Below are 27,883 nucleotides of genomic sequence, written 5' to 3'. Positions count from 1 at the left end.
GCCGCTGTTTGAGACACAACTGTCTGAAAGTGGACTCAGACTCAGAAAAGACAAAAACAAACCAGCACGGTGCTAAAGACGAGCAATTGCCCGCATGATGCTGGAATTTTTCTCTGATGTCTTTCCAAACAAACAAAGATGACTGAAGACGAGAAGCACATTTCCATGACAATGAATTTGGCCACAGAGCAGGTGCAGCACGGCAGCAGCTGATGTATTTTTAATGAGTCCATCTTTTTTCTTCCACTTCATCTGAAAAAACACGATTACATTTTTGGTCTCATCTCTGTGAAGCGAGGTGATTCCATCATTGTTCCCATGTCTAAGATGATTAGTTCAGTCAAATCTGTGTGTGATTAAGTAAAACACTGCATTAGTCCCGCAGATCGTGAAAACCTTCGCCCATCTGTGGGCCACTAATGTAACTAATGCCTCCTTTCTCCTCCTGCCTGTGGCCTGGATATTCACCTCTCTACACTCCCTGGAAGAACATCTCAGTTCCTAAAAATCAGCTCAGAGTAAAATGGGTCATGCTGTAACACTTTGTGAATTTAAAATATGAAAAGTTGTGCTCAGAATCAGAGATGAGTGCTGTTGTAAATGACCTGTTGGAGCACCTCCTTACATGAGTCTTTTTCGTGGATCTGTGGTGGGGGTGAAGGCGAGGAGGTGATCAGGGGGGGTTAAGGGATTTATGTTTTCCTGTGCCAATGGGAGAAATTTGCCCTCGGGGCTTCCTGCCACAAACTTTGAGATTTTGGAAGCATCTAGGTTTAGCGAGGAGAGCGATCACTGGTTCTGGGTTCAAATATTCCACTTCAAGAGTATTAACCACACTTCTTCTAGCTTCCTGATTTATTTCCTCTTTCTCACAATACAATAGAAAAGGATAGAATGGGCATTTATTATCATTTAGAATATTAACCGTTAGAATGGTTCAAACAGCACAACAGAGGGGAAGATGGAGATGAGGCAGGAGAGGAGGGAGGAAAGGAGGAACGAGGGGAAGAAGAGATGAGAAATAGAAGAAGAAGAGGGAGAGGATAGAGGGGAAGGGGGAGAGCATGAAGGACAGGATGGAGAGGAGGCAGGAGAGGAAGGAGGAAGGAGAGGAGAAGAGACAAGGGAGAAGGGAGGAAAGGAGAAAAGAGGAGAAGAAGAGATGAGAAATAGAAGAAGAAGAAGATAGAGGGGAGGGAGGAGGAGCAGAGGAGGAAAGAGAGGAGGGAGGAGAGAAGGGAGGAGCAGAGGAGGCAGTGCTGGAGGTGTCTCCCTCTCCTCAGACAGAGACGCAGAGCGGCTACGCGCAGGCTGGGCGCTATAAGCGCGCGGAGCTGCTGCGCGCGGACAGAGGCGTCTGTGCGCACGTGAGTATGGCAGCAGCGGCGCGGAGCTGTGACTGAAACCGGGAACCGTGAGGCGGGAAAAGTCCCGCGCAGACGCGTCGGCATGCTTCACCCGGACACCCGCGCGCCCGAAGGTGGCGTCACGCGCAGCTCTGACACCCGCGCGTGACGCTGAATGGACCCGATGCGACTCGTCGACCCCCGGCACCTCCCGCAACTGATGCCCCTGGAGGACCGGGATCCCACCGCGGCGACGGGCACCCTGGGGCCCCGCAACTCCACGCCGGCCGCGGGAGGAGGTGCCCCGCAGCATCACGCCGTGCCCTGGGTGGCCACCCTGCTGGCCGGCGTCCTCATCGCGACCATCGTGGTGGATGTTATCGGGAACCTGCTGGTCATCGTGTCCGTGTTCAGGAACAGGAAGCTGAGGAAAGCAGGTACACGCGACCTCCCGGTAGATGCTCGTCAGCAGGATTTCTTTGATGTTTTGGAACTTTGTGATTCCAGAACAGATGTGACCAGATGTTCGGTTACATCAGTGAATGTGTCTCTAAGAGCATGAATCGTTTTATTTCTGTTCGATTTAATTGATTTCATTTATTGAACTCTTTTCTGCTTGAATAATTCTACTTTTCTTTGCAGGTTGGTTGTTTTATATTTTTGTGCTGCAGAAATTTTCCAAGATTTTAGATAAATAAACTCTAGCTTTGCATTTTGCATGTATTTCTTTTGATTTAAAATCATCTTTTGTGTCATTTGTTCTGTTTTATTGGATGTTTCAGTCACCTGCGAAGCGCCTCTAACTTGCATGAAAAGCTAATAAAGTTTAATTGGCTGATCCGATGATGAGATGAAAGGACCTCAATTTGCTCCTGTGTTGGTCTGTGAGCACATAGGAATTTAATCATTTGGGAGTTAAAAATGAGTGGATTGATCCATTGGACCATTTTTCTCAGGGCGATGGCTCCGACATGGTTTCATGTTTGTGTAGCTCAGTATTTTTGTGTGATATTCTGATGATATCCTAACTGATAAATCTTATTAAAAAACCATAAAACAGTCATAATCATGCAGTTACTCAGTTATTGTAATATGCCTACAGAAATATTTAGAGAAATAAAAGAAGCATGTGGTACCCTGGGGTCCTCACAGAAGCCACTCTAACATCAGCCTGAGGGGCAGATGAGCTCCTTTAATGGCTCTTTTATTGTGAAAGTCTTGAAGAGTCTGAAGTTTGACACTCAGGCACTGACGAGCTGTTGGCTCATGCAGAGGATCAAACTCTCCGAGACTCCCCGACACGTTTGAGGTGTGAGAAAAACGAAGCGCTGGCAGCCTGACAGCTGACTCACTGTGATCGAAGCACCTGAGCACCTCCTGCTCATCAAATGCATCATCATCACAGGTTCTGATAAAGCACTCACACTCCTTCACTGCACTTTTCAATACTCACATATTTCCCCATGAGTTATTTGGCAGTTTTCACATTCTGGTGATGCCTGACTTGCTGCACCTGCTCGTAGTCTCTCCTCACAGCGATACGCAGCACAGGTCAGGGTGCTGGAGATCAACACATTTTACACAACCTGCACCGTACTGCTGTTTATCTCCACAGCTGCGCAGAAAAATAAATTCTGAAGAAAGTAATGCATACTTTACTTAGTCATTGCAGAAAGTAATTAGATTGCTTTTGCAGTAACAGTCTAACACTGAACTTTTTTCTTGAGGCCACACGTCCTGCTGCGTTTGTACGGCTCTGATGTCGTGTTGATGGACTGTTGTTTCAGGCCTGAGCTCGGTTAAATCTCCAGTGTCACATTTTTCTCCCTCGGTGCAAAAAACCAGAAGCAGTCATCACTCCAGTTAAAAAATGTGCATAGTTTTTGTCTGAAATGTGGCATGAAACAGCTCGCTTCATCATTTCCACCATCATTTCTTAATGTCTGGTACTAAAAGGCATTTATCACAGCAGCATTTTTATGGATGAGGCTCCACGTGGGCATGCTCAATCTTTAAAATGTAATCTAAACCAATGAAAACCTGTCTTTGAACCTTCGATCTGCACCGTCTCTCAAGTGGGCTGATTTCATCGACTTTAACTCGTTTAGCAGTTTTCATGGTGCTGTTCAAACTTTTAGCAGTAACCTTTATCCTCTGGAAAAACAGCTGATCTCAGAGAGCATTATTACCTTTTTGTTAGTATTATCATGGACACCGTATCAGTACTACTGGATCACACAGGAAGACTGGAACAGATGAAGAGTTTACTTTGAGATGGTTGAAGTAACCTGCTGAATCTGAGGTTTCTTTCTCTTTGTTGAAGGATCAGAGTGCTTAAAGTGTGAGCACTGACACTGTGGTGGGTTTACATCCTGCTGAGAAACTCCAGATAACAGAAAGACTTTCTTATCCAGCCTTTTTAAAATTCACATGAAGGTTGGTATAATTGCACATCTGAGAAATTATACCTACAGAAGCTGGTAGGTCTGGAATATCCACTTTACACTGTATAGCTAATTGATTACAAGGTCATTCTGTACCCTCATCTCGTTTTTCTGTACTTCAAATGAGACCTCTGCAGTGATCATCTTCTTTTGGAGGGTTATGATAAAATAATGCGACAAAATGCAGAAAAAGAGAGCGTGGTCTACAGATCTGAGCGCACCTGTTAATGATCAATCCATCATTAACTCTCCAAACAGAACAAGTGTATCTGCTATGCAGCAAATAGGAAAACGAAACCAAAAGCTACAGTTCCTCTAGTGTCCAGCAGAGGCAGCAGCAGAGAGTCAGTCCCATCCGGTGTTTAATTCTGATGTCATTAGCCGTTTCTGGGTCCAAATTTTGCTTCAGGTCCCTAAATCAAACGAACACTGCGGCATCACTGAGAGTTACAAACTGTCTAAATTCTTGACTGTCTAAATGATCAGTGTGGCTGCTCTACCAGGTGTAACAATAAAATTTAACATCCAAGCATCCATGAAAACAGAATTTATGAAGTTTAACAGATTTAGAAGTTAACAGGGACTTAGCTCGCTAGTTTCCACCTAAAGATGATATACCATGTTCTGACTGAGGGATTTCTGTAAGATTAAAACGTACAACTCTGTTATCACTTTAGACATAATTGAAGACAGAAAACTAAACAGCAGTAGGGTTACTGAGGTTGCACTAGCTGGTGTATAATGATGTGCTACGTGGTGGCTAGCTACACAGCTATGGTTAGCATAATATAAACACAGTGAAGCTGGAGGATGAACGTGAGGGTTCCCGATGGTTAGGGACAAATGCACTCACATGGCAGGATGCTGTAAATGGACCAAACTTCAGTCAGGAGAACAACTGAGATAATCCCTCCACAATACGAGGTTAGTCGTTAATATACTGCTGCATGGGCTGGGATGTAGTTACATCGTAAGGGTTTAAAAACTGAGCTTTAAAATGAATAGTGGTAATAAAACCTGAGAAAGGCAGACAGTGATTACTGACTTCAAGATACAAAGCATTAAAACATGTTAAAACACATCAGCCTTAACAAACGCAGAGTAGTTTGGACCCAGAAGCAGGGTTCATACGTCATCACTTAAAAACAGGATAGACTCCTATGTTTAAAAAAAACTTGTTTACAGCCTGATAAACAAACTATTTTAGTGTCTATAGATAATTTCCCCCTTTATAACACCTGTATGAGAAAGGATGTTTTTAAAATCCCCCTTTTGCATTATTAGGGGTGTGGCCTCTTTTTTACTTACAGGTATAAGGCGATGCAGAAAGCAGTAGCTGCTAGCTGTCTGCTAGGTTCCAACTGGATTTGGAACTGGACCTCTGGACTGTGTTTGTGCTGTTGGAGCCTTTTGGAGCATTTTAGTGAAACTATCTGACCAATAATATGGCTGCAGGGAGGTTACTGTGGTAACAGACTGTCCAAGACATCTGAGCTACAGTTTTGGTCAAATTAGCTCAAAACTGTGATCTCCACCCTCCCATCCAAATACGGTACCCACAATTCCACAGGATCAGTAACCTGGAGGCTTTCTTGAGTTGGTGCTGCCTTTTTAGGTTGAAACAATGAAATTAACCACCTGTCTTTGTAAGTAAGGCCTCAGTCAAACATGCCTAGAGACCAGATAGCCCCTGGCAACTTATGGGTTCTAGGGAAAAATGTGTCTTCTCCAACTGTGTTGGTGAGTGGTTGTGAGTCACAATGAGAGTGATGCACTGAAAACCTCGTTGTGATCGTGCCACACTCACCTGTAGTTTGTATCAAAGACACCGTCTTGTCTGCCAGCTTACTAAATAGCCACACAGCAATAGTAAATCTTGGACAAAAAAATGTGCAAACTGGGAAAATTGCAAAACATTGCAGAAAAGTTGTTTCCTTCACAAAAAATATGAGTGGCTGCATCAACCTGCTAGGGACCAAAGCAGCGGAGAGGTTTTCAGCAAAACATTGTATACGTCTTTGTGACTGCTGCCAGAAAATGACAGCGACCCCTCACTAACCACCAAACGTGGGAAATAAACATTTTTCCCTAGTGACTGGAGGTTGCCAGACTGTTGCCAGCTGGTCTTCAGGCCTGTTTAAACAGGCACGTCTACATTTATCTGAAGGTGTTCTGAAGATTAAAGATCTATTTGCATGTTATGAAGGGGTTCCACAGGGCTCCATTCTTGGGCCAATTCATGCTTTTTTTAACAACCAGCCTGATAAAAAAAAAAATGCCTTGTTCTCGCTCTCAAAAGTCAATGTCAGTCATTTTCATTTAAAGACCCTCCCATTTCACATACAGACCGACATCCAAAAAGTGCCAACCCAAAAGTTGGCTTCATTGACCTCACGAGTTATTCCTTCTGTCTATCCCTAAAGCTTGCACTGAAACTGAAACTGGGAGTTTCCTCCACCTGGAATTATCTCTGTGAGCTGCTTGTGCCAAATGTTCATTTTAAGTGACCTGTAGTCTGTAAATATTCTGTTTGATCTTTTGATGCATGCTCAATCATCAAGGTAAGAAAGTCCCAAAAGGTTGATTCTGTTCATCTGGACGTTTTCAGTGGGAGAAACGTTTAGTCACTCATCCAAGTGACTTCTGCAGGTTTCCCCAACCTTATAAACAGTACATTTGCACATTAATAGATTCAAGATTCAAAACGTTTATTGTTATGTGTACAAAGAAAAGCATTTCTCTATGCAATGAAATTCTTTCTCTGCTGTCAACACACAGATGCTTGTTAATATGTACAAATAGAACTAGAACAAATAAAATACAAACAGTATGAATGGAGACAAAAATTGAAGTATTAAATAGATTTGTGTGCAAAAGAGCTATGAGCTTAATGCTGGTTTGATATGTAAGATGACGTGATGTGCAAAAATTATTATTACTGTTAAAATAGGTCAGCTGTTCAAGAGTCTGATAGCAGTGGGGAATGTTCTAGATTTCACACTTCTAAACCTTCATCCCGAGGGCAGAAGTGTGAACATTCCGTGTTGGGGGTGTGTGGGGTCTTTGAGGATGGAGGCGGCTCTCCTCTGGACTCTGCGATGGTAGATGCTCTGCAGAGAGGGCAGCGGGGTCCTGGTGATCTTCTCCGCAGTTGTTATCACTCTCTGCAGGTGTTTGCAGTCCATAGCAGTAGAGCTGCCATACCATGCAGTGATGCAGCTGGTCAGTGTGCTCTCCACAGTGCAGCTGTAGAACCTGCTGACGATCTTGGCCGACATACCAAATTTCCTCAGCCTCCTCAAGAAATACAGCTGCTGCTGAGCCTTCTTGACCAGCTGTGTGGTGTTCAGTGTCGAGGTGAGGTCCTCAGTGATGTAGACGCCTAGGTACCTAAAGCTGCTCACCCTCTCCACTTCAAGCCCCCGGATAAACAGCGGTTGGTGAGGCCTCCTCTTCTTCCTCATGTCCACTATCATCTCTTTTGTCTTATCAGTGTTGAGGGTGAGGTTGTTGTACTCACACCATGACACCAGACAGGCCACCTCTCTCCTATAAGCGGCTTCGTCCCCTCCAGTGATGCAACCAATCACTGCTGTGTCGTCCGCGAACTTCAGTATGGTGTTATCCCTATTGGAGGCGACACAGTCGTGGGTGTACAGGGTGTAGAGGATGGCACTGAGGATACAACTCTGTGGAACGCCAGTGTTTGTAATAATGCTGGCTGAAGTCCTGTTTCCGATCTTGACGGACTGGGGACTGCCAGTCAAAAAGTCCTGTAGCCACTCACATTCAATTCAATTCAATTCAATTGTATTTATATAGCGCCAAATCACAACAAAAGTCGCCTCAAGGCGCTTTATATTGTACAGTAGATCGCACAATAATAGATACAGAGAAAAACCCAACAATCATATGACCCCCTATGAGCAAGCACTTTGGCGACAGTGGGAAGGAAAAACTCCCTTTTAACAGGAAGAAACCTCCGGCAGAATGGCTCAGGGAGGGGCGGCCATCTGCTGCGACCGGTTGGGGTGAGAATAGGGTGGGGTGTGGGCCGAGTGTTGCCAGCTTGTGAGTGAGCTTGTGTGGGATGACTGTATTGAAGGCAGAGCTGTAATCAACAAAAAGTACCCTGATATTAATATGCAAATTGTGATGACCACTGATCAAAGACCATTGATGTATGTCATCTACATACTTGGGTAGGATAACAGAGGCCTCTTTTCCACTTCTTCCAAATTGGCCACAGTGGGTGAAACTGGGGGAACCCATGGCACACCCATGTTTCTGCCTGTAGTACTGACCCTTTTATGTGAAATATGTGGAATGAGGACCCAGTTCCAAAAGCAAACACACAGACATTGTCATACAGACAATTGGTCTTAAAGGTGCACCCTGTTTATGTAACTTCAGTAAACCATACAGACTTGGTGTAGATTACCCTGGGTATAGCCTGTGGGATGAGGTCCGGTCAATGGCATTGTCTTGTTCTAACTGCTTCAGACAATATATCATCCTCTTCCTGTTCTTCTGGCCACTGAGAACACTCTGTATTTTGCTGGTGTTTCTGATGCTCAGCAAGTCAAACTTCCTTTGTTGCCTGGTCTTAGACTTTTCATGCTGTGCTAGACGAGCCTTCTCAGTGAATTCAAACACCTTTTGAAAAGTATGCTCATTTAGAAGCATTGTAAGTCTCTGTGAAGCCGCCCCTCTTTAGATTTTAGCACAAACTGACCTCACCGACCATTGTTAGTCAGTTTATAAGGTTAGGGAAACCTGCAGTCAGCTGAGACTGAAGAAGTGGCGAATGAGTGGCGAAACGTTTCCCCCACTGAAAACACCTACGTTCAGATGAACACAATCAACCTTTTGGGGTTCTGCCTAGGTCACCAGTCTGTGGCAGGGCTAACACATAGTCACAGGCAAACACTCCCACTTGCATTCACACCTGTGGACAATTTAGAGTTTCCAGTTCACCTAACCCCACTGACTACATGTCTTTGGACTGTGGGAGGAAGCCGGAGTACCTGGAGAGAATCCACGCACGGGGAGAACATGCAAACTCCACACAGAAAGACCCCGGCCTAATGGTGGAATCAAACTCAGGACCTTCTTGCTGTGAGGCAACAGTGCTAACCACCATGCCGCCCTTGTTTGAATTAGCAGGTAAATAAACACTGGGATGATTATCCAAGATCATTCTTTGTCACCTTCTAGTCATTCCATAACACTTGATCTCCAGAGCACCACCTTGCTGTGGTGATAAGTTATTAAACCAACACATTCTGTTGATCCCTGAGCCGGGGTTGGATGAATTATTCACCTCTGTCATTTATTCTTCTCACTGCCTCCTCAGATATCTGATCACTCATCCTGTCCTCTCTTATCACTCCTCCCCTTCCTCCCTTCTCTTCACTAGCCTCATCTCCTCAATTTTCTTCTCAGTTCTTCTCCTGCATGTCCATTTTTCTCCTCTCTCCTGCCTTTCTTGTCCTTTCCACTTGATTCATCCTCTCCAACTTTTCGTCTTTCTCCCTCTCTCCACAGTGTCCTTTTTTCCTTCCTTTTCAATGACTCTCCTCTTCATCGCTCTTCTCTTTCCTCCTCCTGTCCCATCAGGTCTCTTATCTCTCAGATTTTCTCCTCTCGACTGCATCCTTCTCTTCTCTCCTGAGGGTAAATAATTAACCTCGTTTCTCCATTTTTCTGCTCTCCCTCTCCATCTACCCTGTCAGAGATGCATTACTTGATCACTGGTGTTACACTTCATCATGTCTCCATCACCACATCTACACGAGCCCGACAGACTACCTTCATTCCTAACCTGCAAACTCTTCTTTCAGCTGCTCGTGCTGAAAAAGAAGCAGAGATTTTATATGTAAAGTAATTTCAGAGTTGGGCTGCTCTGCTCAGGTCTCAGAGGGACTGTTCAAACATCGGTGGAAGTGCAGTGTATCAGCGTCGCTAGTAACTGGCTGACTGCCCAAACTCTACCTGTTCAGCTCGTTTTCTGGCTCTGAAACTGTGCACTGTGTCTAGCAATCAATTTGATTGAGTCAGACTGTCCTGTTTGATCTCAGGATCAGCACATCAGCAGAGCTCAAACTTTTCCGAGGACAGTCCCGTTGGGCCGGAGCAAACCACACAAAGCTGCTTCATTCATGAACCTCATACATCTGTCGTTCATTAGCACTGCAGACGCAAATGCTCATCTCAAATATTCATGAGTAACAGCTGCAGTACAAAATGCTCTTACTGCAGGAAAAACATCTGGACGCATCTGCAAGTTCACTCACAGGTTTCAGAAGAAACTCTCTGACGTGCTTTTTTGTAGGCTAGCCTGGAGGTTAGCCTCACCCTGGATTCATTAGCAAAAACAACTCAATTGGATTTTGCATTATTGCTAAAACAAAATGATCTGTGGATAAAAATCTTCAGGATATGTTTGTTCAGGGTGATTAGGCTAACTTTGGGCTGTGGTCACATGACTTTCATGATGCTAAGTTTTATCTCATTAAGCCTCTTACTCTCTGGGATGTGCAAAACCTTTATGAGTTCGGTATTTAATGGACATGGGCACAAATACCATGACCATGTCCCACAGTTCACTCGGCTCTAGGTTACAAGAAGAAGTGCAGATTAACATGCCTTTTGCTGCTAGTGCTGCACCCAGAGGGAAATGTTAGGTCAGCAGCTCTGCAGGTTTTTGTACAACTAAATTTAGAAACACTCAGAAACTACTTTGACCTGGAGCTGCACAGTGTGGGGGATCAAAGCGCCCAGCTTCACCCAGGGTGGAGTCTGCATGTGGCTTCTCTTCAGCTTCCTCCAACAGTCCAAACACAGGCCTGTGACCTTACCCACTGATTCTGAATCAGCTGTAGGTGCGAATGGTTGCCTGTCCACAGTGGATGGATGGATGGATCACATATATCTCACGTACAGATGCGTGATTACGGTCAGTCTCTCTCTGCTAATTCTCTTTTCTTTGCTTCAGTGTTTAAACTGAAAGAATGAGACGGAACCCAAAAACACTAAAATAATCTGCTGTGGAAGTCAAACTTCCAGCTCGAGGAGGAGATCTGATTCCTCTTTGTGTGTTTTCATTGCATCTCATGCTTTGGTGGCCATTCCAAATTGAATTGCACCCTGTGGAGTTTTACTTTTTTCCACTAAAACACAGCTCAATGATCTTTACTGCACAGCAAATACAAAGTTTCTTTTTTTATGCTCAAGCCAGCAACGCTCAAGTAGAGAAAATCTGGAATGGAGTCAGGGCTATACCAGGTTTTCTGCTTCCTTCAGACCTCTAATGTGACCATGAGCTGTGGTCATACAGCTGTGAGGATACAAGGGCCAGAAACGAATCCTCTAAAAGGTGTCCTGGCTCAGCCTCAGAGGCCAGGTGAGGAGCTCCGTCAGAGGGGGCTGACTTGCTGGACATCTCCTTAGTGAGGTGTTTCATGTCCTGCTCGGATGAGCTGGATGTGTCTCCAGTTTTTGTGCGTCCAGTCATTGCCTGCATCTTGATTTCTGATCACCCGAGTGGATGCGGGCTTTTTCTTGTTGCTGGTTTTTGTCAGACCCTCTGCCCCTCCATGCTCCTTCACGTTACTGCTTTACTTTGTGGATTGTTTCTTTTGTTTGACTGGATTTGCTTATGCTCTCTGCCTGTACTACATTAGTTTTGGGGTTTTGGCCTCCATTTTCCAAACAAATGCATGCGTCATATCACCTGGATGTGCATGAGACACAGGAGCCAGACCTACTGGTGGATTAAAAATTTGTTAAATGTGTAAGAAACAACATTTCTTTTGCGTCATTTTAATAATTTGACAATTTTAGCATTTTATGAGTCACTTAAATGATTTCATAAATGAGTAATCAATATGCCTTCTTCTCATGAACTGTCTGCACAGGACCACAGTTACTTAAAAAAACTGCTCTGAAACAACAGCACAACACTTCATCCTGAAGTCTGTAATACTCAGATATTTAAACATATGTTGATGGTCAGCGTGTGCTCACAGATGGAGTTTGGTCAGTTTTAAGAGTTTTCAGAGTTGTGATGGTGGGAGGATCCTCTGAATCATGACAAGCAAAGCTGAGCTGATGGCTTTTTTCTGGAAGTTTGTGCAGTGACAACTGGAAGGCAACAGGAGTAAGTCTGCATGGAAAACCATATATATCTCTCTATATATAATGATATACATGCACACTGAAGGCTTAAGTACTTGAAGTACTTCACTATGTTGTCTTTTTTATGTCTGTGAGGAAGTGAGTGAGGAAGAGGAAGTGCAGAGCAGCGGAAAGCATTTTAATAAAGTTCAGATTAATAATGTGCTTTATGCTCTGCTGAGTATCAGACACACAGTCTGTCTTTTCAGTTCTACAGAAAATGATCATTAAACACAACATGAGGAATTGCTGTATATTTTGGACCATAAGGCGCACTGGATTATAAGGTGCACTGTCGATGAACGGGTCTGTTTTCATACTTAAGGCGCATCGGATTATAAGGCGCATTAAGCGGAAGAAAATGGTCAGATAAGTCAGAATTTACTCAACTCATTCTTCTTGCTTCCTCCACTTCCGTACCATTGATTCATTAATGTTGAATTCTCTCACAGCTGCTCTATTCCCATGTTGTTGCAGTATATTAATGACTAACCTTGTACTGTGGATGGATTATCTCAGTTGTTCTCCTGACTGAAGTTTAGTCCGTTTAAGCATCCTGCCATGCGATTGCATTTGTCCCTAACCATCGGGAACCCTCGCGTTAACTTTTATCGAGTAGAAAAAACTTAGCATTCATCCTCCAGCTTCACTGTGTTTATGTTATGCTAACATAGCTGTGTCGCTAGCGATCACGTAGCACATCATTATATACCAGCTAGTCCAACTTCAGTAACCGTACAAAAGTCACTGTTGTTTAGTTTTCTGTCTTCATGTATGTTGGAAGTGATAGCAGAGCTGTACCTTTTAATTTTTTCAGAAATCTCTCAGTCAGAACATGCTATATCATGTTTAGGTGGACACTAACGAGCTAACTTCCTGCTAACTTCTAACTCCGTTAAATTTAATAAATTCTGTTTTCATGGATGGCTGGATGTTAAACTTAATTGTTACACCTGGTAAAGCAGCAACGCTGATCATTTTATTAAAGATGAAAGAATTTAGACAGTTTTTAACTCTCAGTGATGTTGCAGGGTTCGTTTGACTTTGGGACCTGAAAGAAACCCAGATTTTGGGGACAGATTACTCCGCGAGGCTCCTGACTACAGTAGCCGTAATGGTCCGACAATCCATCAAGCGGTGCGGCTTCATAGCTTACCAAAGTCGTACTAAAACATTTTTCGAGAGATTGAGCACCATGTACCACATAAAATCGGTTCGAGGTCAGTAAGCACAACCAGAATTCATACATAAGGCGCACGGGATTATAAGGCGCACTGTCTATAGTGCGGAAGATATGGTACTGTGTGTTAAAGGAGGTTAGATATGATCAATCAATTATGGAGCATTTACAGGCCACCTGTCAGCATGTAAAGGAGTGACTGTTTGCTCCTGTCGGCAGGACTGCTGTCCAATAATCAGTCTTAAACTGGCAGACACAAGCACATGTTTTCACAGGAAATCTTTATGAAATTAAGCATAATTAGCTTGTTTGGACTGTTTCCCCATAATGAGACGGTCTCATGGGGGTATTTAAACTGATGGACTTTAAAGCTTCAGCTTCCTAATCTTGTCACAACATAATGGGAGGAGGCACAGTTAATTCCCATATTTTCCTCTCCTTGCCTGAGTTCTGATTCTGGTTACATGCAGACTGTAACTGCACCCTGTAATGATAACAGCAAATCATTATTTGCCTAGTATCATGTTTTATGTTGTTAATACTCCTAGACTGTAGGGGGAGCTAGATAGCTAGAGGGAGTTACCTCTGAGCAGACCGTGATGGCGAAGCTTTGTTTACATGTGAACCACAGTTCGATAAAATACCTTGTCTTCAAGTAATGGTGTCATTCTTGAGAACCCACAACAACATAAAGAAACAAGACACACCCCACCGGTGAGTCTTCACAGAGTCCAGGGTCACACTGAGATCACAGCTTAACCAGCGGACAGGTGTCAGATCACTCACAGTGTCACCGGCTTTCATACAGAAAACAGAGGTGGAACTTTTGATCTGTACCAGAACCCCTGGGCATATGCTAAATAGGCATTTTCCTGTTTTTTCCTTTCACAGTAAAAGTTTTTGACATCTATAATGTGTAATTGTTATATTTAAAAAAAGTCTTCAATGACCATATGAACATTTCTTAAATCACTGCTCTTATATTGATTTTTAGACACAGAAAATTGATCTGTTTGTTTGTGCACATTCATCCGTCCATCAACCGTCCGACCATTCATCCAACCGTCCATCCAACCGTCCATCCAACCATCCAACATCTGTCCAACCCTCCATCCATCAATCTATCCAACCGTCCATCAATCCAACTGTCCATCCATTCATCCAACCATCCATCGATCCAACGTCCATTCATCCAACTGTCCATCCAGCAGTTCATCCATCCAGCCATCCATCCATTCATCCAACCGTCCGTCCATCCATCCAACTGTCCATCCAGCCGTCCATCCATCCAACCGTCCATCCATCCATCCGTTCGTCCATTCATCCAACCATCCATCCAACCGTCCATTCATTCAACTATCCATCCCAGCTGTAAGATTAATGTACTTCACGTTTCATGTGTGAAACTGTCTGCTGTGTGTTGTTGGGTGTTCTATAGAGAGGGTTAAAATCTGGTTCCAGGCAAAATCCTTGCTTAGAGCTGCTGTGTTGATCAGACAGAGCGTTTGCAGCTGTGCTTTCTGTGCTGAACAGAAACAAAACTGAATGCAGCTACAACCGACCTCCATCACTCAGCCTTCACTTCAGGATGTCGGCTCAAGTACTTTTGTTCCAGCTGCATAATTCAGGCCATGTATGGATCGCTACAGATGTGCTAGCTTTCTCGTGGTCCCCCTCTCTGAGCCCGAGTCTGCCGCAGGTTTCTTCCTGTCAAAAGGAAGTTTTTTCCTTCCCACTGTTGCCAAGTGCAAAAAAAAAACTGAATCAAATTCCAAAATCCAAACAGAGGACTGATGAGATTAATGTGGCTAATGAACACTTACGTGTGGCAGTGGTCAGCCAGCAGTGCTCACAGGATCATCAGGGCCACGGTATTAATCTGTAATGCCATCCATATAAGTTCAGATTTAGAGCAAAGACATCACACTTTAAATGTATAATTAATAAATGTAATTGTCTTTATTGAGTCAGAACAGATGTGGATGTCAGGACAGCAGCAGCAGGAGGCAGGAAGCTTAATGAGCCTCTTTTCCTCTCTGACATTGTGTCTCATGAGGCTCCTGGCCACCCGCCCCACCTCAGCTCGCTGCTGCCACCTCTCACCTGCCCGAGGATTCAGACGCTCGCTGAGCCGCCAGCACTCGTGATTTATTTGATGTAATTTCCTGTAAACTGCTCCGACACTTTCTCATTGGCTGTGTGCTCCTGCTCTCGATGAGGCAGAGGAGGCAGCTGCTGCTGGAGGCAGAGCCTGACTCTGGAAATAAATTTGTTTTATAAAAATACCTGCTGTGTTTGTTTGTACCATGGGAGGAGGTTTAAAGGGGACAGACCTCTGAGACTCGATCTGTGGATCTGTGGGAGGTCACTGTTTGGATCCTGTGTGGTTCTCAAGGTGGCAGGAATGCTGGCTGGCTTCTTCCTCTACATCCAGATGTTGGCTCTGTTATTGCCACCCACTTATAGAGATTCGCAGTTTCATTTTGCAGAATAGGCACAAACAGATGTGGCTATCAGAACAGTTAGTTAAAGCCATTGGTTTAAACTGATCAGTTTAAAATGTTCTCAGTTTAAACTGATCAGTTTAAACTGTTCTCAGTTTTAACCTCAGTGTGGACATGAATGAGTTGTTCAGCAGTTGTTGCTGAACAACTGACTTTAGCCGTGCTGGTTTATCCTCCTGTGCTCTCCATCCTCGCTAACAGCCACTTCACTAATTGCTGAGTCCATTCGATGATCAAAGGCTGAGAAGTTTCGGCGTCCGCGCGCTCGCAGCACCAAGGATGCTCTGCTGATACAAAGCTTCAAGGCAGCGAGCATCAGCCTCGATGTAGCTTCAAACAGCACTCTAAACATTGCTCCTCTCCACTTTCCACCAAAGCAGGTTCTTATTAATTCATTTCAGAGAAAGGAGGAGTTCGTTAACACCTCACTCTGAGTCCTTCTTGAGGTAATTGAAAATGAATGTGTTTGTTCAGCTGCACTAGTGAAATATCCAGTGCATGTCCAGTGGTGATGCATGTTGTGAATATTAGAGAGCTCATTTCTTGACAGCATGTAGAACAGTGGTAGAATATACTGGAGTGCAGTTACGCGAGTACAGTACTGAAGTCTATGTTCTGCTGCATCCTGCCTTTATTCCACTATATGCCCTTTATTTTATCCTTTTAGCCAAAGAAATGGCAAAATCATCAGTCTCCTTGATCTTATTTTGAACATTTTTTTCACTGCAAACCAGCTAGCGCTGGTCTTTCCTGCCTCGTGCCCTTCATGCCGGCTGCTCAGGTTCTCAGTCAGCTGCTGGATGATATTTGGCCTCACTACACCACAAATTCAGTGTAATTTTGTGGTAAAGACACCCATCAAATAACCAGAAAATGGAAGACACTTTAAAATGTGTGTATTTTCTGATGGCAGCATTGGTATCTTGTGTTGCTTGAAGAGTTTTTACCTCATCAGTCGAAAGACGTGCATTTGAGGGTAAATGGTGAGTTCAAGGTGGCTGGAATATTAGCCTAGTGACTGCTGGGATAGGCTTCGCCTGCCTGGCGACTCTGAGCAGTTCACAACATGGATGGATGGATGCTTAGTGAGGCAACAAAATAAAAACGCATCTAGACATTAAAGGATAGAAGAAGCTCTAACTGTTTCCCCTTTACTGACAAGTTTTGACACCTCTGTAAATATCAATAAAGTTGTGTTTTGACGACCATAAGAATAGTTTGGGGGTTTTTCCACAGGCACAGACCACCGTTGCTAACTTCCAATGCATATGACAGACACTTCTCAGGTCCGAAAAGAGAAATAACGGTTAGTGCTAGCAGGCTTTCAAAGGGTAAAGAGTTAACAGATGGACAGACAAACGGAAAACTTTTTCAAAGCTGTAGACGGCTGCACTGTTCCTATAATCTGCCCCTGAATATGATCCAGTTTCCAAACACCGCTCTTTAAATATTCCATTGACAGAAAAATATCTTTTACTTACAGTCTGAACCCTGGTTTCTGTCTGGAGCCCAAGGCAGTGTCTCCTGTTTCACTTCAGCAAGGTGAACCGAGCTCAAAAAGAGACAGACGCCTCCCTGCCTTCAATATGATGGTTGCTGGATCAATAACAGGTGTATGCACGATTGATCAGATACGAGTTTTATTTGCTGCGTGACGTTTACAGCACGTGCCGCATGTGCTCCTTCAAGGAAACATCACGCGGTAAATGAGGTGCAGAGAGATAGTGTTTGTGAAGCAGCACAGTCACATCTGCGCTTCTTCCTACAGTGCATTAAAACACTCAGGTGGAGTCCTGATTACTTCATAGAGGGCTCTTTGAGGGACGAAGCTCCCTCGTGGGGCTGTCTGCCGTTCGTCTCGGTCACTCGGTTACAAACACTGGAACATATGGACAAACACTGGACTGGACAATTCCCACTCTGCTCCCTCTGCAGAGCTGATGGTCTGATTAGATTTTGGTCCCACCAGCTGCATATGTTTGCATTTCAATGTGGAAAAACCAATATCTCTGAAGGTATCAGAACATCTCAGCAGGTCCAGGAGGCAAAGATCACTCCACACTGATAGAAATCTCTGAGCTGATTAGGACACGTTTGTATTAATGAGCAGGCTGATTAGCATTGTGGACTGTGCTTCATTTATCATCTGAGTTGCAGAGTCTCAATGTTTGTCTTTGTCTGATAAAAATCACCGACTACACTCTTGGAAGTCCAGTGTCTTAAAACCTTGGGAACTTTTGAGAGACTCATTAAAGCAGAACCTGAGACAAATATCATCTTCCTAAAAGATGGACAAAGCCACTTTGATGGCAGCTACTGGACCGTGGAGTCCTGTTTCTTTAGTGTAGAATGTGGTGTTTTAAAAAGCAAAGTGATGGCTGAGGAGCTCTACTCGCTGATGCTGTAGTGACCTGTCAGTGAAGTAGGCGGGCCTTAAACTGTGTTAGGTAGTTAAGGTCATTGGTTGGCTCCCGATCCATAGCAACTGTTGATTAATTGAGTTCTTCTTGTCGTTGTTATAATGGAGGCCAACCAAAGCATTGCTGGTCTGCCTCGGGACCTTGTTCCTTCTGTTCTTCCAACCATGATGTCCTTTTCCAATAACTGTCCTTTTCATGTGCAAATTAACTGAGTTCTACCTTCATTATTTGCCTCTCTACAGGCAATGTTGGCTTTATTTCTTCCAACATTGATTTGTCGGTCCTTTGGGCATCCATGGCACTGATAAAATCTGTCTTGAATTCCACATTTCAGAAACACTGATTCATCGACTGTCCTGTTTTCTTTTTTCAGCTTTCACAGCTCTAGGTGAGCGTAGAGAAAATAAAACTGTACTATAGATTTGAAGACTTTATCCAGTGACTTCATCGTTGCTTTAACATTGCTATTCTTCTTCTGATTTCAAATGATTGATTATTGATCCTGACAGATTAAAGTTCTTGACCTTTTCTTTTTCATCGTTATCTATGTGGAAGCGGCCATCTTTGTAGTTTTCAGTCGTCAGGATTTTGGTTTTAGACATATGGAGTAGCATTCCAGTGTTCTGGCTTTCTCATTAAACAGTGCTGATTAGGTTCTTCATGTCTTGGGAGCTGTTTGCTATCAAAGTGGTGTTCTCTGCATATCTGAGGTTGTCAATATTTCGTCCTCCAATCAAAAACCTTTCTTCATTATCCATACTCAGTCCATACTCAGTCCTGACAGCAGCTTCTTGGTTTTCAACACAATGTTCTTGCGAGGTTAATCAAATGGGTAGAAACGCCTACGACCTTTAATGACCTCCAGAGTTTTTGATGGTAAAGTGTGTCACATAATCAATAAAGTTTAAAGTAATCATAGTTTCCTGAGGTCACAGACAGAAGGCTCACAGATTCAGAGGGTCATACAGCCAGGCTTCTTTTGGAAACTAGAGGTGTCGCCCCCTGCTGGTCATTAGAAAGAATACCGGTTTAACTCTGCGCTTTAGACCAAGTACCTGTCTCTGAGGTGTTCTTCAGTTTTGCATTCATGCACAAGGACCCCAAATATTAGACAGCAGGCAGTAAACACATCTGCAAGTCTGCTCTTTTGAGTACTCGTCTTTGTGTCATTATACCGCAGAGCAGCCACATTATGGGACAGATAATTAAAAATATCTCCAACAGGGCAAACATAGTCCAGTATCCTTTTCTCCTCACCTATTACCAACCAACACAGAGCCAGGTAACACAGCAGGAGGGACATCGCAGCAAAGGGCAAACGCAGTAATAAAGACAGAACCAGCTACTAATACTTATTGAGTGGCGATTAACGAGGCCGTGTCTGTTCTCGCAGGTGCAGCTCTTTGCTAACTTTCCCTCTGCGACCTGCAATAGACGCAGAGTCGCCATCCAGAATATCAACGACAGAGCGTGGCCGTAATGAGGATGATGATAAATACTGAATGACGGGAGGAGACGGTGTCATTAAAGCCACCTCCGTTAACAGCCCCGCTCCCCCAGCATGCTCTGTGATATAAGCTTCGAGCCTGCGAGTCGTCTTTTGTAACTGGGAGGTTGAGGATGACACAGCTTGGAGTTTCTGCTTCCACTATCAATCAGAAATCCCAGTTGTCTTTCTTTGTCAAAACGTTTACTGTAAATAACCAAATTGAACGTCCATTTTAAAAAAGCTAAGACATGACATTTGAACAGAAAATCTCTTTAGCTTAACTTTGATGCATGACAGTAACCTTGAACCCACTTGCTGTTCAACCCTTCTCTTTGCATGGGGCAGCCAATCAGAAGAAAAGTAGGCTTAAAGGAAGGAGGAGCTTAAACAGCTAATTTCAGATACTCTGCCAAACTGAACAAACCACCACTTCATCAGCGTCGATAAACAGAATAAATAATAGAACAGAAATAGCATTGGGCAGCATTTTCTTCACCTAAATTGCTGCTTGTGTGACTGAAGCTTCAGGTAGCACTCCCGTGTGTTTGTTTTTGGTCATATGAGCCAGGACGGGATGTGGAAAAGTAATAAATTACTCCCAACCAGCAGCTGGTTTTGGGTGGACGGCTTTGGGAAAAACTTTGGAGAGTAGAAATCGGCTGATTTGCAGACTAACCCTGCTTCATTACATTTCGGGGTAAACAGTCTGTATGTGAGATAGGAAACTTGGCAGTTATACTAATGCTGCTCAGAGGCAGGACAGTTTAATGCAGGGTGCCTGGTACAATGGCTTCAGCCGTGGGAAAATATAATTGAAATGCAGCACGATTCACTCAGGGCGGCAGGTAAATGTTAAACTCTTAAATCAGGCCCTCAAACTTCATTTCCTTGTGTGGGAGAGAGACCTTTACAGCAGATCAACGAGCCCCAGCTTTCTTATTGTTGCAGAAGTCGGCCAAGCAAAGAGCTGATAAATTGGAATAAAATTTATCAGCTGCAACTGTGGCTCAAAACTGATGTTTATGCCTCTGCTGGGAACAATAGTCTATTATTAGGAGATTTCTTTTGAGAAGTTCTATATGGAAGTGCGCAAGAGCAGCTCGGGACAGCTGTATTCATTTGCCTGAATGATGGTGGAGCCATTAAAGCAGCAGTGATGAGGTTTGGCGAGCCTAATGATGCAGATGCTATTAAAGGGAAGTTTACAGGGAATGTGATCTCACAGGAAGTTGGACTTTGTGCTTTTCTTCTTCTTCTACTTCCTCCGCAGACATCCTGATTTGTTCAGCTTTTACTCTGAAAGAATTCACTTCTTTCCTTTAATGTTGTGCTGACTAGCAGATATAGTGATGCCTTAAACAATAGTTTAAGTCTGTGCGGGATTAAATATAGTGATTCCTAAAAAAGCCTGCCGTGTGTGTGCATTTCCATGCCTGTGATCCAAGTATCTCCTGCATTGGATGAAGCTCTGGTCACAAGCCCAGAAACTACTCAGCTGCTGGTTTGTCCCCTAAAACAACTTTGAAAATGAAAAATGACAAGTGTCGCACTAGTACTATAAGGCAGTGCACCACTGCCATTGGACATTTTGTGCATAACTGATATTCCCCAGTGTCTTTTACACAGTGGAGTTATTTCACAGCCTAGAAAATAGAGTGGTCTGAAACCCTACAACATGTGGAAAAGACACCACCATATCATCACTGTCACAGGGGGAGGGGTAACCAAGGAAATGTTGGAGATGTTTGTGGTAGATGGAAGAACTTTGTTTTACTTTAATACAAAGAAAACTCCAATGACTACTCGCAGTCTGAGAGCGAAGTGCTCTAATAGGGTGATATGGTATTACAAGGTCATTAAGATAAGATGGGGCCTGATTATATAAGACCTTGTATGTGAGGAGTGGGATTTTAAATTCTGGATTTAACAGGGAGCCAATGAAGGGAAGCCAATATAGGAGAAATTTTCTTTCTAGTCCCTGTCAGTACTCTTGCTGCAGCATTTTGGATTAACTGAAGGCTTTTCAGGGAGTTTTTAGGACATCCTGATAATAATGAATTACAGTAGTCCAGCCTAGAAGTAATAAATGCATGAACTAGTTTTTCAGCGTCACTCTTAGACAGGATATTTCTAATTTTAGAGATATTGCGCAAATGGAAGAAAGCAGTCCTATGATATGATTCAAACCACTGCAGTGTAGTACTGTTTCAGTCTTTGTAGTAAATCTCTTAGTATAGCCCAAACTCAGTCCAAGTACTTTTTACTAACGTAATGCCCAGACCAGACTCAAACGCTTGTGTGATTTCACATGTGTGTCTGCCACTACATCTTAAAAGTAACACTAAGGTGTGTCCACAAGTGTGATGAAGGGTAAATATGATGATGAGTGCTACAGGTATGAACATGTGATGAGTTGTAAGTGAGAATGCGTTGATCTGACTTATCTAGCTGATGACCTGCCTGAAAGATTTTTGAACTAAATCACATTTATACTGACAGCTTGTCATCCTCCTCTGGCTCCACAGGAAACGCCTTCGTTGTGAGCCTGGCCTTCGCTGACTTGGTGGTTGCCATCTATCCCTACCCGCTGGTGCTCACTGCCATTTTCAACGACGGTTGGATCGCTGGCTACATCCACTGTCAGATCAGTGGCTTCCTCATGGGCCTCAGCGTCATTGGCTCCATCTTTAACATCACGGGTATCGCCATCAACCGCTACTGCTACATCTGCCACAGCCTCAAGTACGACAAGCTCTTCTCCAACAGCAACACCATGTGCTACGTCGTGCTCGTCTGGGCGCTCACCATCCTCGCCATCGTCCCCAACTGGTTTGTGGAGTCGCTGCAGTACGACCCACGGGTTTACTCCTGCACCTTCGCCCAGTCCGTCAGTTCACTGTACACCATCGCCGTGGTGGTGGTGCACTTCATCTTGCCCATTGGCATTGTCAGCTACTGCTACCTGCGTATCTGGATTCTGGTCATCCAGGTGAGGCGGCGGGTCAAGCCAGACTCGAGACCTAAAATCAAGCCACACGACCTCCGCAACTTCCTCACTATGTTTGTGGTGTTCGTGCTCTTCGCTGTCTGCTGGGCGCCGCTGAACCTGATTGGCCTGGCGGTGGCGGTGGACTCCACGCTGGGTCGTGCCATCCCGGAGTGGCTGTTCACAGCCAGCTACTTCATGGCGTATTTTAACAGCTGCCTCAATGCCGTCGTCTACGGCGTCCTGAACCATAACTTCAGGAAGGAGTACAAGAGGATCGTCCTCATCATCTTCAAGTTCCACTGCTGAGATGGAATACTTGGAAATGCAGGGATTTTTATCTTTAATGACACGAAAGATAAAAAGAACTTTACCCTGACAAGAAAATAAAACAGGACTGATGAAATGGAAAGAAAGCAAATAAAGGTACTGTGGAAAGAGGACAACAAGAGCACTGAGTGGGAGAGAAAAATAGGAGCGCTTTAATAGCTGCAGGAGGAGAGATGAAGGGCAGACAAAGTGAAATAAATGTTGCCACACTGAGAGTTATCAGTGATGCCTTCAGGGAAACAAGGAGACTAAAAATGCAGAGAGCGAGGCAGAGGCCAGAACTTGGGAAGCACTCCTAACTGGGGAATGTGTTTCATCCTGACTTTCTTGGGTAATGAAGTCGTGACTTACTGTTCAGATGAGAGCATAATTCATTGTGTTTAATTAGCAACATAATTAAGTTAAATGTGGGGTCATTGAGTTGAACAGCATCCTCTGTGAATTAGATTCAAGGCAGAGCTCTGACACTGTGATTTTTTTTTTAAGAGGTCGATGCCATTCCTGTTCCTCGATTTGTCACAGAGGACGAAGATAACGACGAAGATGACAAAATGGCTTTGAGGAGAACGAAGACGCATTATATACTTTTAAAATTGCAAAATTATTTAAGGTGCGACACATTTTTGAACATTAAGGCTGCGAGAGACTCTGTGTGTTCACAACAATGATTGGGATATTTTACATGTAATATTACTAATCTATGTAAGAAGGTAGCAAACTCTCACTGAGGACAGAGGGGGACGATGGAGGACTTGTCCAGTGACTTCAGCTTTGGACTAAGAGTCCCAGTCTGAAGCACAAAAGTACTCCATGATATGGGCCTGGTTCCTGCAAGACTGGTCCTAACTAAAACTTAATATTTGTTAAGACCAGCCCAACTTAAACCTAGTTTTAACTTAGGTGTCCATCCGTCTATGACTGCAGAATGATAGAAATGTTGCAGAGTTCACCTATTTTTACCAACCAGCTGTTGTGTAATGTAATCCAACAAAAACAGTTGTTCAGTGACTTCATTGTCATTCAGCTCTAATAACGAGCCCCAAAATTCACATGAAATCTGAAAAGTTGCTACACGGGTTAAAAGACAGGAACACTTTTTCATCAACATTAACAGCATCACTTACAAAATCCATCGCTTCTAGCAGCCACGGTTTGGGTTTCTGCTTTATGGTTTTCTGTATCACAGAGTTTCCTGCACTCAGCTGGTGGCCGTCATGACATCAATGGAATCACGTGTATGCAAATTATTACCACTTAGAAGCTGCTCAGGTCACCTGCAAATGGTTTAATCACCAAGTCCTTTTAAAAAGGAGCATTAAAAGCAGCTACCTGTGCGTTTGTCTCACGCACTGAACTTTGACTCCACTGCCTTCGACTGCAGCTGACACCCCTGGTTCTGCTCAGCGTAGCAGCTCACTTCTCCACCTGCTGCATTTTCTGACTCTACATCTCACAGAGAAGAAGAAAGACTGCCATGGACAGCTGCAGTTCAAGGCAGTGAACAACGATCCATTAAAAATGCAAATAAAAAATACTAAAATGAAGTACCCCGTGTATTCGTGGGGTTGTTAGTAACCCAGGTTCACACGCCCTGGTAAAATCTGTGCGGGGGAAACACTATGCTGTGCTTTTCTACTGATACAGTAATAATTACTCTGACTTCCAGTTCTAGTTGTCTGGCCAAAAAGTGGGAGATGACGCATGGATGACCGACACACGCTTAAAGCTCTGAGATCCCAACAGAAAACAATTGAAGTCTGAGTCTGAGGAGTGCCACACCTCACCACATCCACCTGTGTTCCCACGGCGTACACACCGGGTCATGTATCCACAGTCTTAATGCCCAAATTCCTTCAAAAAAAGTGTGTCAGAAAATGGTGAAAGAAACATGTGCAAGAGTGTAAAACGTCCCCACACCTGCTGCCAGGGCACTGAGGAAGATACAAGCTTTTTTGACTTTGTGAGGCCTGAAAGTTAAAAGTGTCATTAATCAAAATCCACTTTTAATTTAAAGCAGCAAAAGTTGTTTCTCTGTCGTTCTGCTGTTAAGTGTAACTTTGCAATGATGCTTTCAGGACTCAAACGTTTAGTTGGACCTGACAGCGTGATGTATATGGAGAGGGGCCGGGGGTACAATATGCTCCAAAGAGGCTGACTCTGAGACTGTCTCTCTTCATTGCATCATCACCTTCCTCTTCCTGAGAATGAGCGGCACAGGTGTGCCACAGCCTCTCTGCACTGCCTGCACGGCGTCTCCGTGTGCGACCCTCTGCAAACACACAAGGAGACAAAAGGATGAAAACACAGTGTCTGTGTACCGCTGTGTCCTCCCACATGACCACAGCCAGTCTGAGTTCAGCAACCTGAGACCATCAGTGTTCCCTCACAGTCGCACGAGTGCGTCTGCTGTACACACGGAGTCTGAACACAAGCCGAGCATCAGAGAAACAGGCACGAGTCATTAAATCATGGTAACGGTATTCTGAACACGTCACTGTGCTTCATACTGCCGGGGAGCTGAAGATGAGTGTTGCATATGTATGAATAAGCTGTGATAATCTGCCTGTGCTTTGGTCCTATTTTAATGAGCTCACTGTGTGTGTGTGTGTGTGTGTGTGTGTGTGTGTGTGTGTGTGTGTGTGTGTGTGTGTGTTCTGGGACCAGTTTAAGGGTCCACTGAGGACCCTTCGATGGCACCAGGGCCAGCTGTTGGAGGGAGAGCGTGTTTGTGTGTGTTTTGTTCGTTTTTTGTGCCAAGATGTTGCCGGTTCAAAGTCAGTCAAGGTCTGAAGTTTAAAGCCAAATGCTCCTGTGTTCACGTCTTGTAAGCGCAGGCAGGTAATTTACAGGTAAAACAAGAGCATCTGACAAATAATCTGACCTCACAGGAAATCTTCAGCGAGCTGCTGTGAGTCTTCACATCTGTCCAAGAAACAGAATGAATGAATTTACCAAGAATTAATTTACATTAAATGAAGGCCAGCAGGAGTTAAGACTAGTTTAACATAACAACGTCTTGTTCGTTTTGACTCCAAGTAAAAAGAAGCCGTCCTCCCCCGTCTTCGGGGCAGATCTAGGACCTGTGGGATTGATCATGTCTCTGCTGCCTCTGCTTTGCTAGTTTTATTTACTTTATCAACCTCCAAAGATGTAACTAAGATAATAAATAGTAATATGAAGGGAAGCTGTTACTCTCAGATTAAGCTGGACTAATCTAACCAGCTTCCACAGACACTTACAGCGAGTCTGAGAGGTGAAGCTAATGTAAAAACCTAAATTCCTTCTAATGACAACCAGCTGGCGGTTGGCAGGACACCCGTGGATCGATGCTGGATTGGATTGGCATCTGAGGAATCTGCAGGTCAGTTTCACAGCTCAGGCTCTCTGTCAGCTTCCTCGAGATGCTCCCGATGTTCTTAGGCTACGTTCACACTGCAGGTCTTAATGCTCAATTCCGATTTTTTGATCAAATCCGATTTTTTTGTCTGCTTGTTCACACTACACATAAAATGCGACATCAAACGCGCTCTAGTGTGAACGCTCAAAGCGGCCAGCATGCGCAAAAGAAGATGTCACACACAACTCGCTCGGTTTAGACCCAGAGCAAACAATATTGTTTGACTGATTGGCCTTAATATAAAGACTTCGGACTTTATGTTTCCAAATTTTTGCTTTAAGTTATTTTGTTATTTACATAATAATGCAAATAACCTAATAATGATCCTTTTTGCTGTTTTAGAGGAGCGGTGCTTCAAAGGATAGTTGCAGATTTCTGTCAGAATCTGCAGAAAATACAGTAAAACTAAAATGTTCACATTTCTCCAACGTGGTCTTCCTAACAGTTTCACCGGATGGCAAGAAATCGTTCGCGATGTCCTATCGGCCGCTTCTCCGGCGCTGATAATTGGCGTCTGTCTTGTGTCAGTGACGTAAAAGACGGATTTAATGCGACTTGACCGTTCACACAGCAGTCGCTTTCTAAAACATCGGATATGTATCGGATTCAGTACCACATAGGAAAGGCTACGTTCACACTGCAGGCGAAAGCGCATCAAATCCGATTTTTTTGACCCTAAGCGACCCATATCCGATCACGGTATGACAGTGTGAACGGCACAAATCCGATATTTTCAAATCCGATCTGGGTCACTTTCGTATGTGGTACTGAATCCGATACATATCCGATGTTTTAGAAAGCGACTGCTGTGTGAACGGTCAAGTCGCATTAAATCCGTCTTGTACGTCACTGACACAAGACAGACGCCAATTATCAGCGCCGGAGAAGCGCCCGATAGGACATCGCGAACGATTTCTTGCCATCCGGTGAAACTGTTAGGAAGACCACGTTGGAGAAATGTGAACATTTTATTTTACTGTATTTTCTGCAGATTCTGACAGAAATCTGCAACTATCCTTTGAAGCACCGCTCCTCTAAAACAGCAAAAAGGATCATTATTAGGTTATTTGCATTATTATGTAAATAACAAAATAACTTAAAGCAAAAATTTGGAAACATAAAGTCCGAAGTCTTTATATTAAGGCCAATCAGTCAAACAATATTGTTTGCTCTGGGTCTAAACAGAGCGAGTTGTGTGTGACATCTTCTTTTGCGCATGCGGGCCGCTTTGAGCGTTCACACTAGAGCGCGTTTGATGTCGCATTTTATGTGTAGTGTGAACAAGCAGACAAAAAAATCGGATTTGATCAAAAAATCGGAATTGAGCATTAAGACCTGCAGTGTGAACGTAGCCAAAGTGACCCAGATCGGATTTGAAAATATCGGATTTGTGCCGTTCACACTGTCATACCGTGATCGGATATGGGTCGCATAGGGTCAAAAAAATCGGATTTGATGCGCTTTCGCCTGCAGTGTGAACGTAGAGTGCCAGGGTTCATCCGAGTCACAGGACGATCAGGGCATTTAATGTTGCGGCTGATGGTGCAACAGCACTGGGGTAAAAGAAAGCAGCACAGATGAAATAAATGAATAAAGTGGACAAAGGCTT

At 43.9% G+C, this 27,883-nt stretch overlaps 1 protein-coding gene across 1 annotated transcript; it reads left to right on the top strand.

The window, feature by feature from the left end:
- The first annotated feature begins 1,205 nt into the window (after positions 1 to 1,205).
- mtnr1al (melatonin receptor type 1A like) lies at positions 1,206 to 26,398 on the top strand. The gene is made up of 2 exons (XM_003447612.4): positions 1,206 to 1,783; positions 22,087 to 26,398. Exons 1-2 carry the CDS (start codon positions 1,522 to 1,524, stop codon positions 22,854 to 22,856), a joined length of 1,032 nt encoding a protein of 343 aa, XP_003447660.2. The 5' UTR covers positions 1,206 to 1,521; the 3' UTR covers positions 22,857 to 26,398.
- Positions 26,399 to 27,883: the final 1,485 nt, after the last annotated feature.

The sequence above is a fragment of the Oreochromis niloticus genome, linkage group LG2 (genome assembly GCF_001858045.2).
Source record: "Oreochromis niloticus isolate F11D_XX linkage group LG2, O_niloticus_UMD_NMBU, whole genome shotgun sequence".
NCBI classification, from domain to species: domain Eukaryota; kingdom Metazoa; phylum Chordata; class Actinopteri; order Cichliformes; family Cichlidae; genus Oreochromis; species Oreochromis niloticus.
Note: the sequence above shows the minus strand (reverse complement) of the source record. Positions and strands in the feature narration are given on the sequence as shown.

What these genes read in the sequence shown, in the direction of transcription:
- mtnr1al (XM_003447612.4), top strand. Translation starts at nt 1,522, where the DNA reads ATGGACCCGATGCGACTCGTCGACCCCCGGCACCTCCCGCAACTGATG. An exon ending in CAGGAAGCTGAGGAAAGCAG is followed by an intron (nt 1,784 to 22,086) that starts GTACACGCGACC and finishes CTGGCTCCACAG; the next exon opens with GAAACGCCTTCGTTGTGAGC.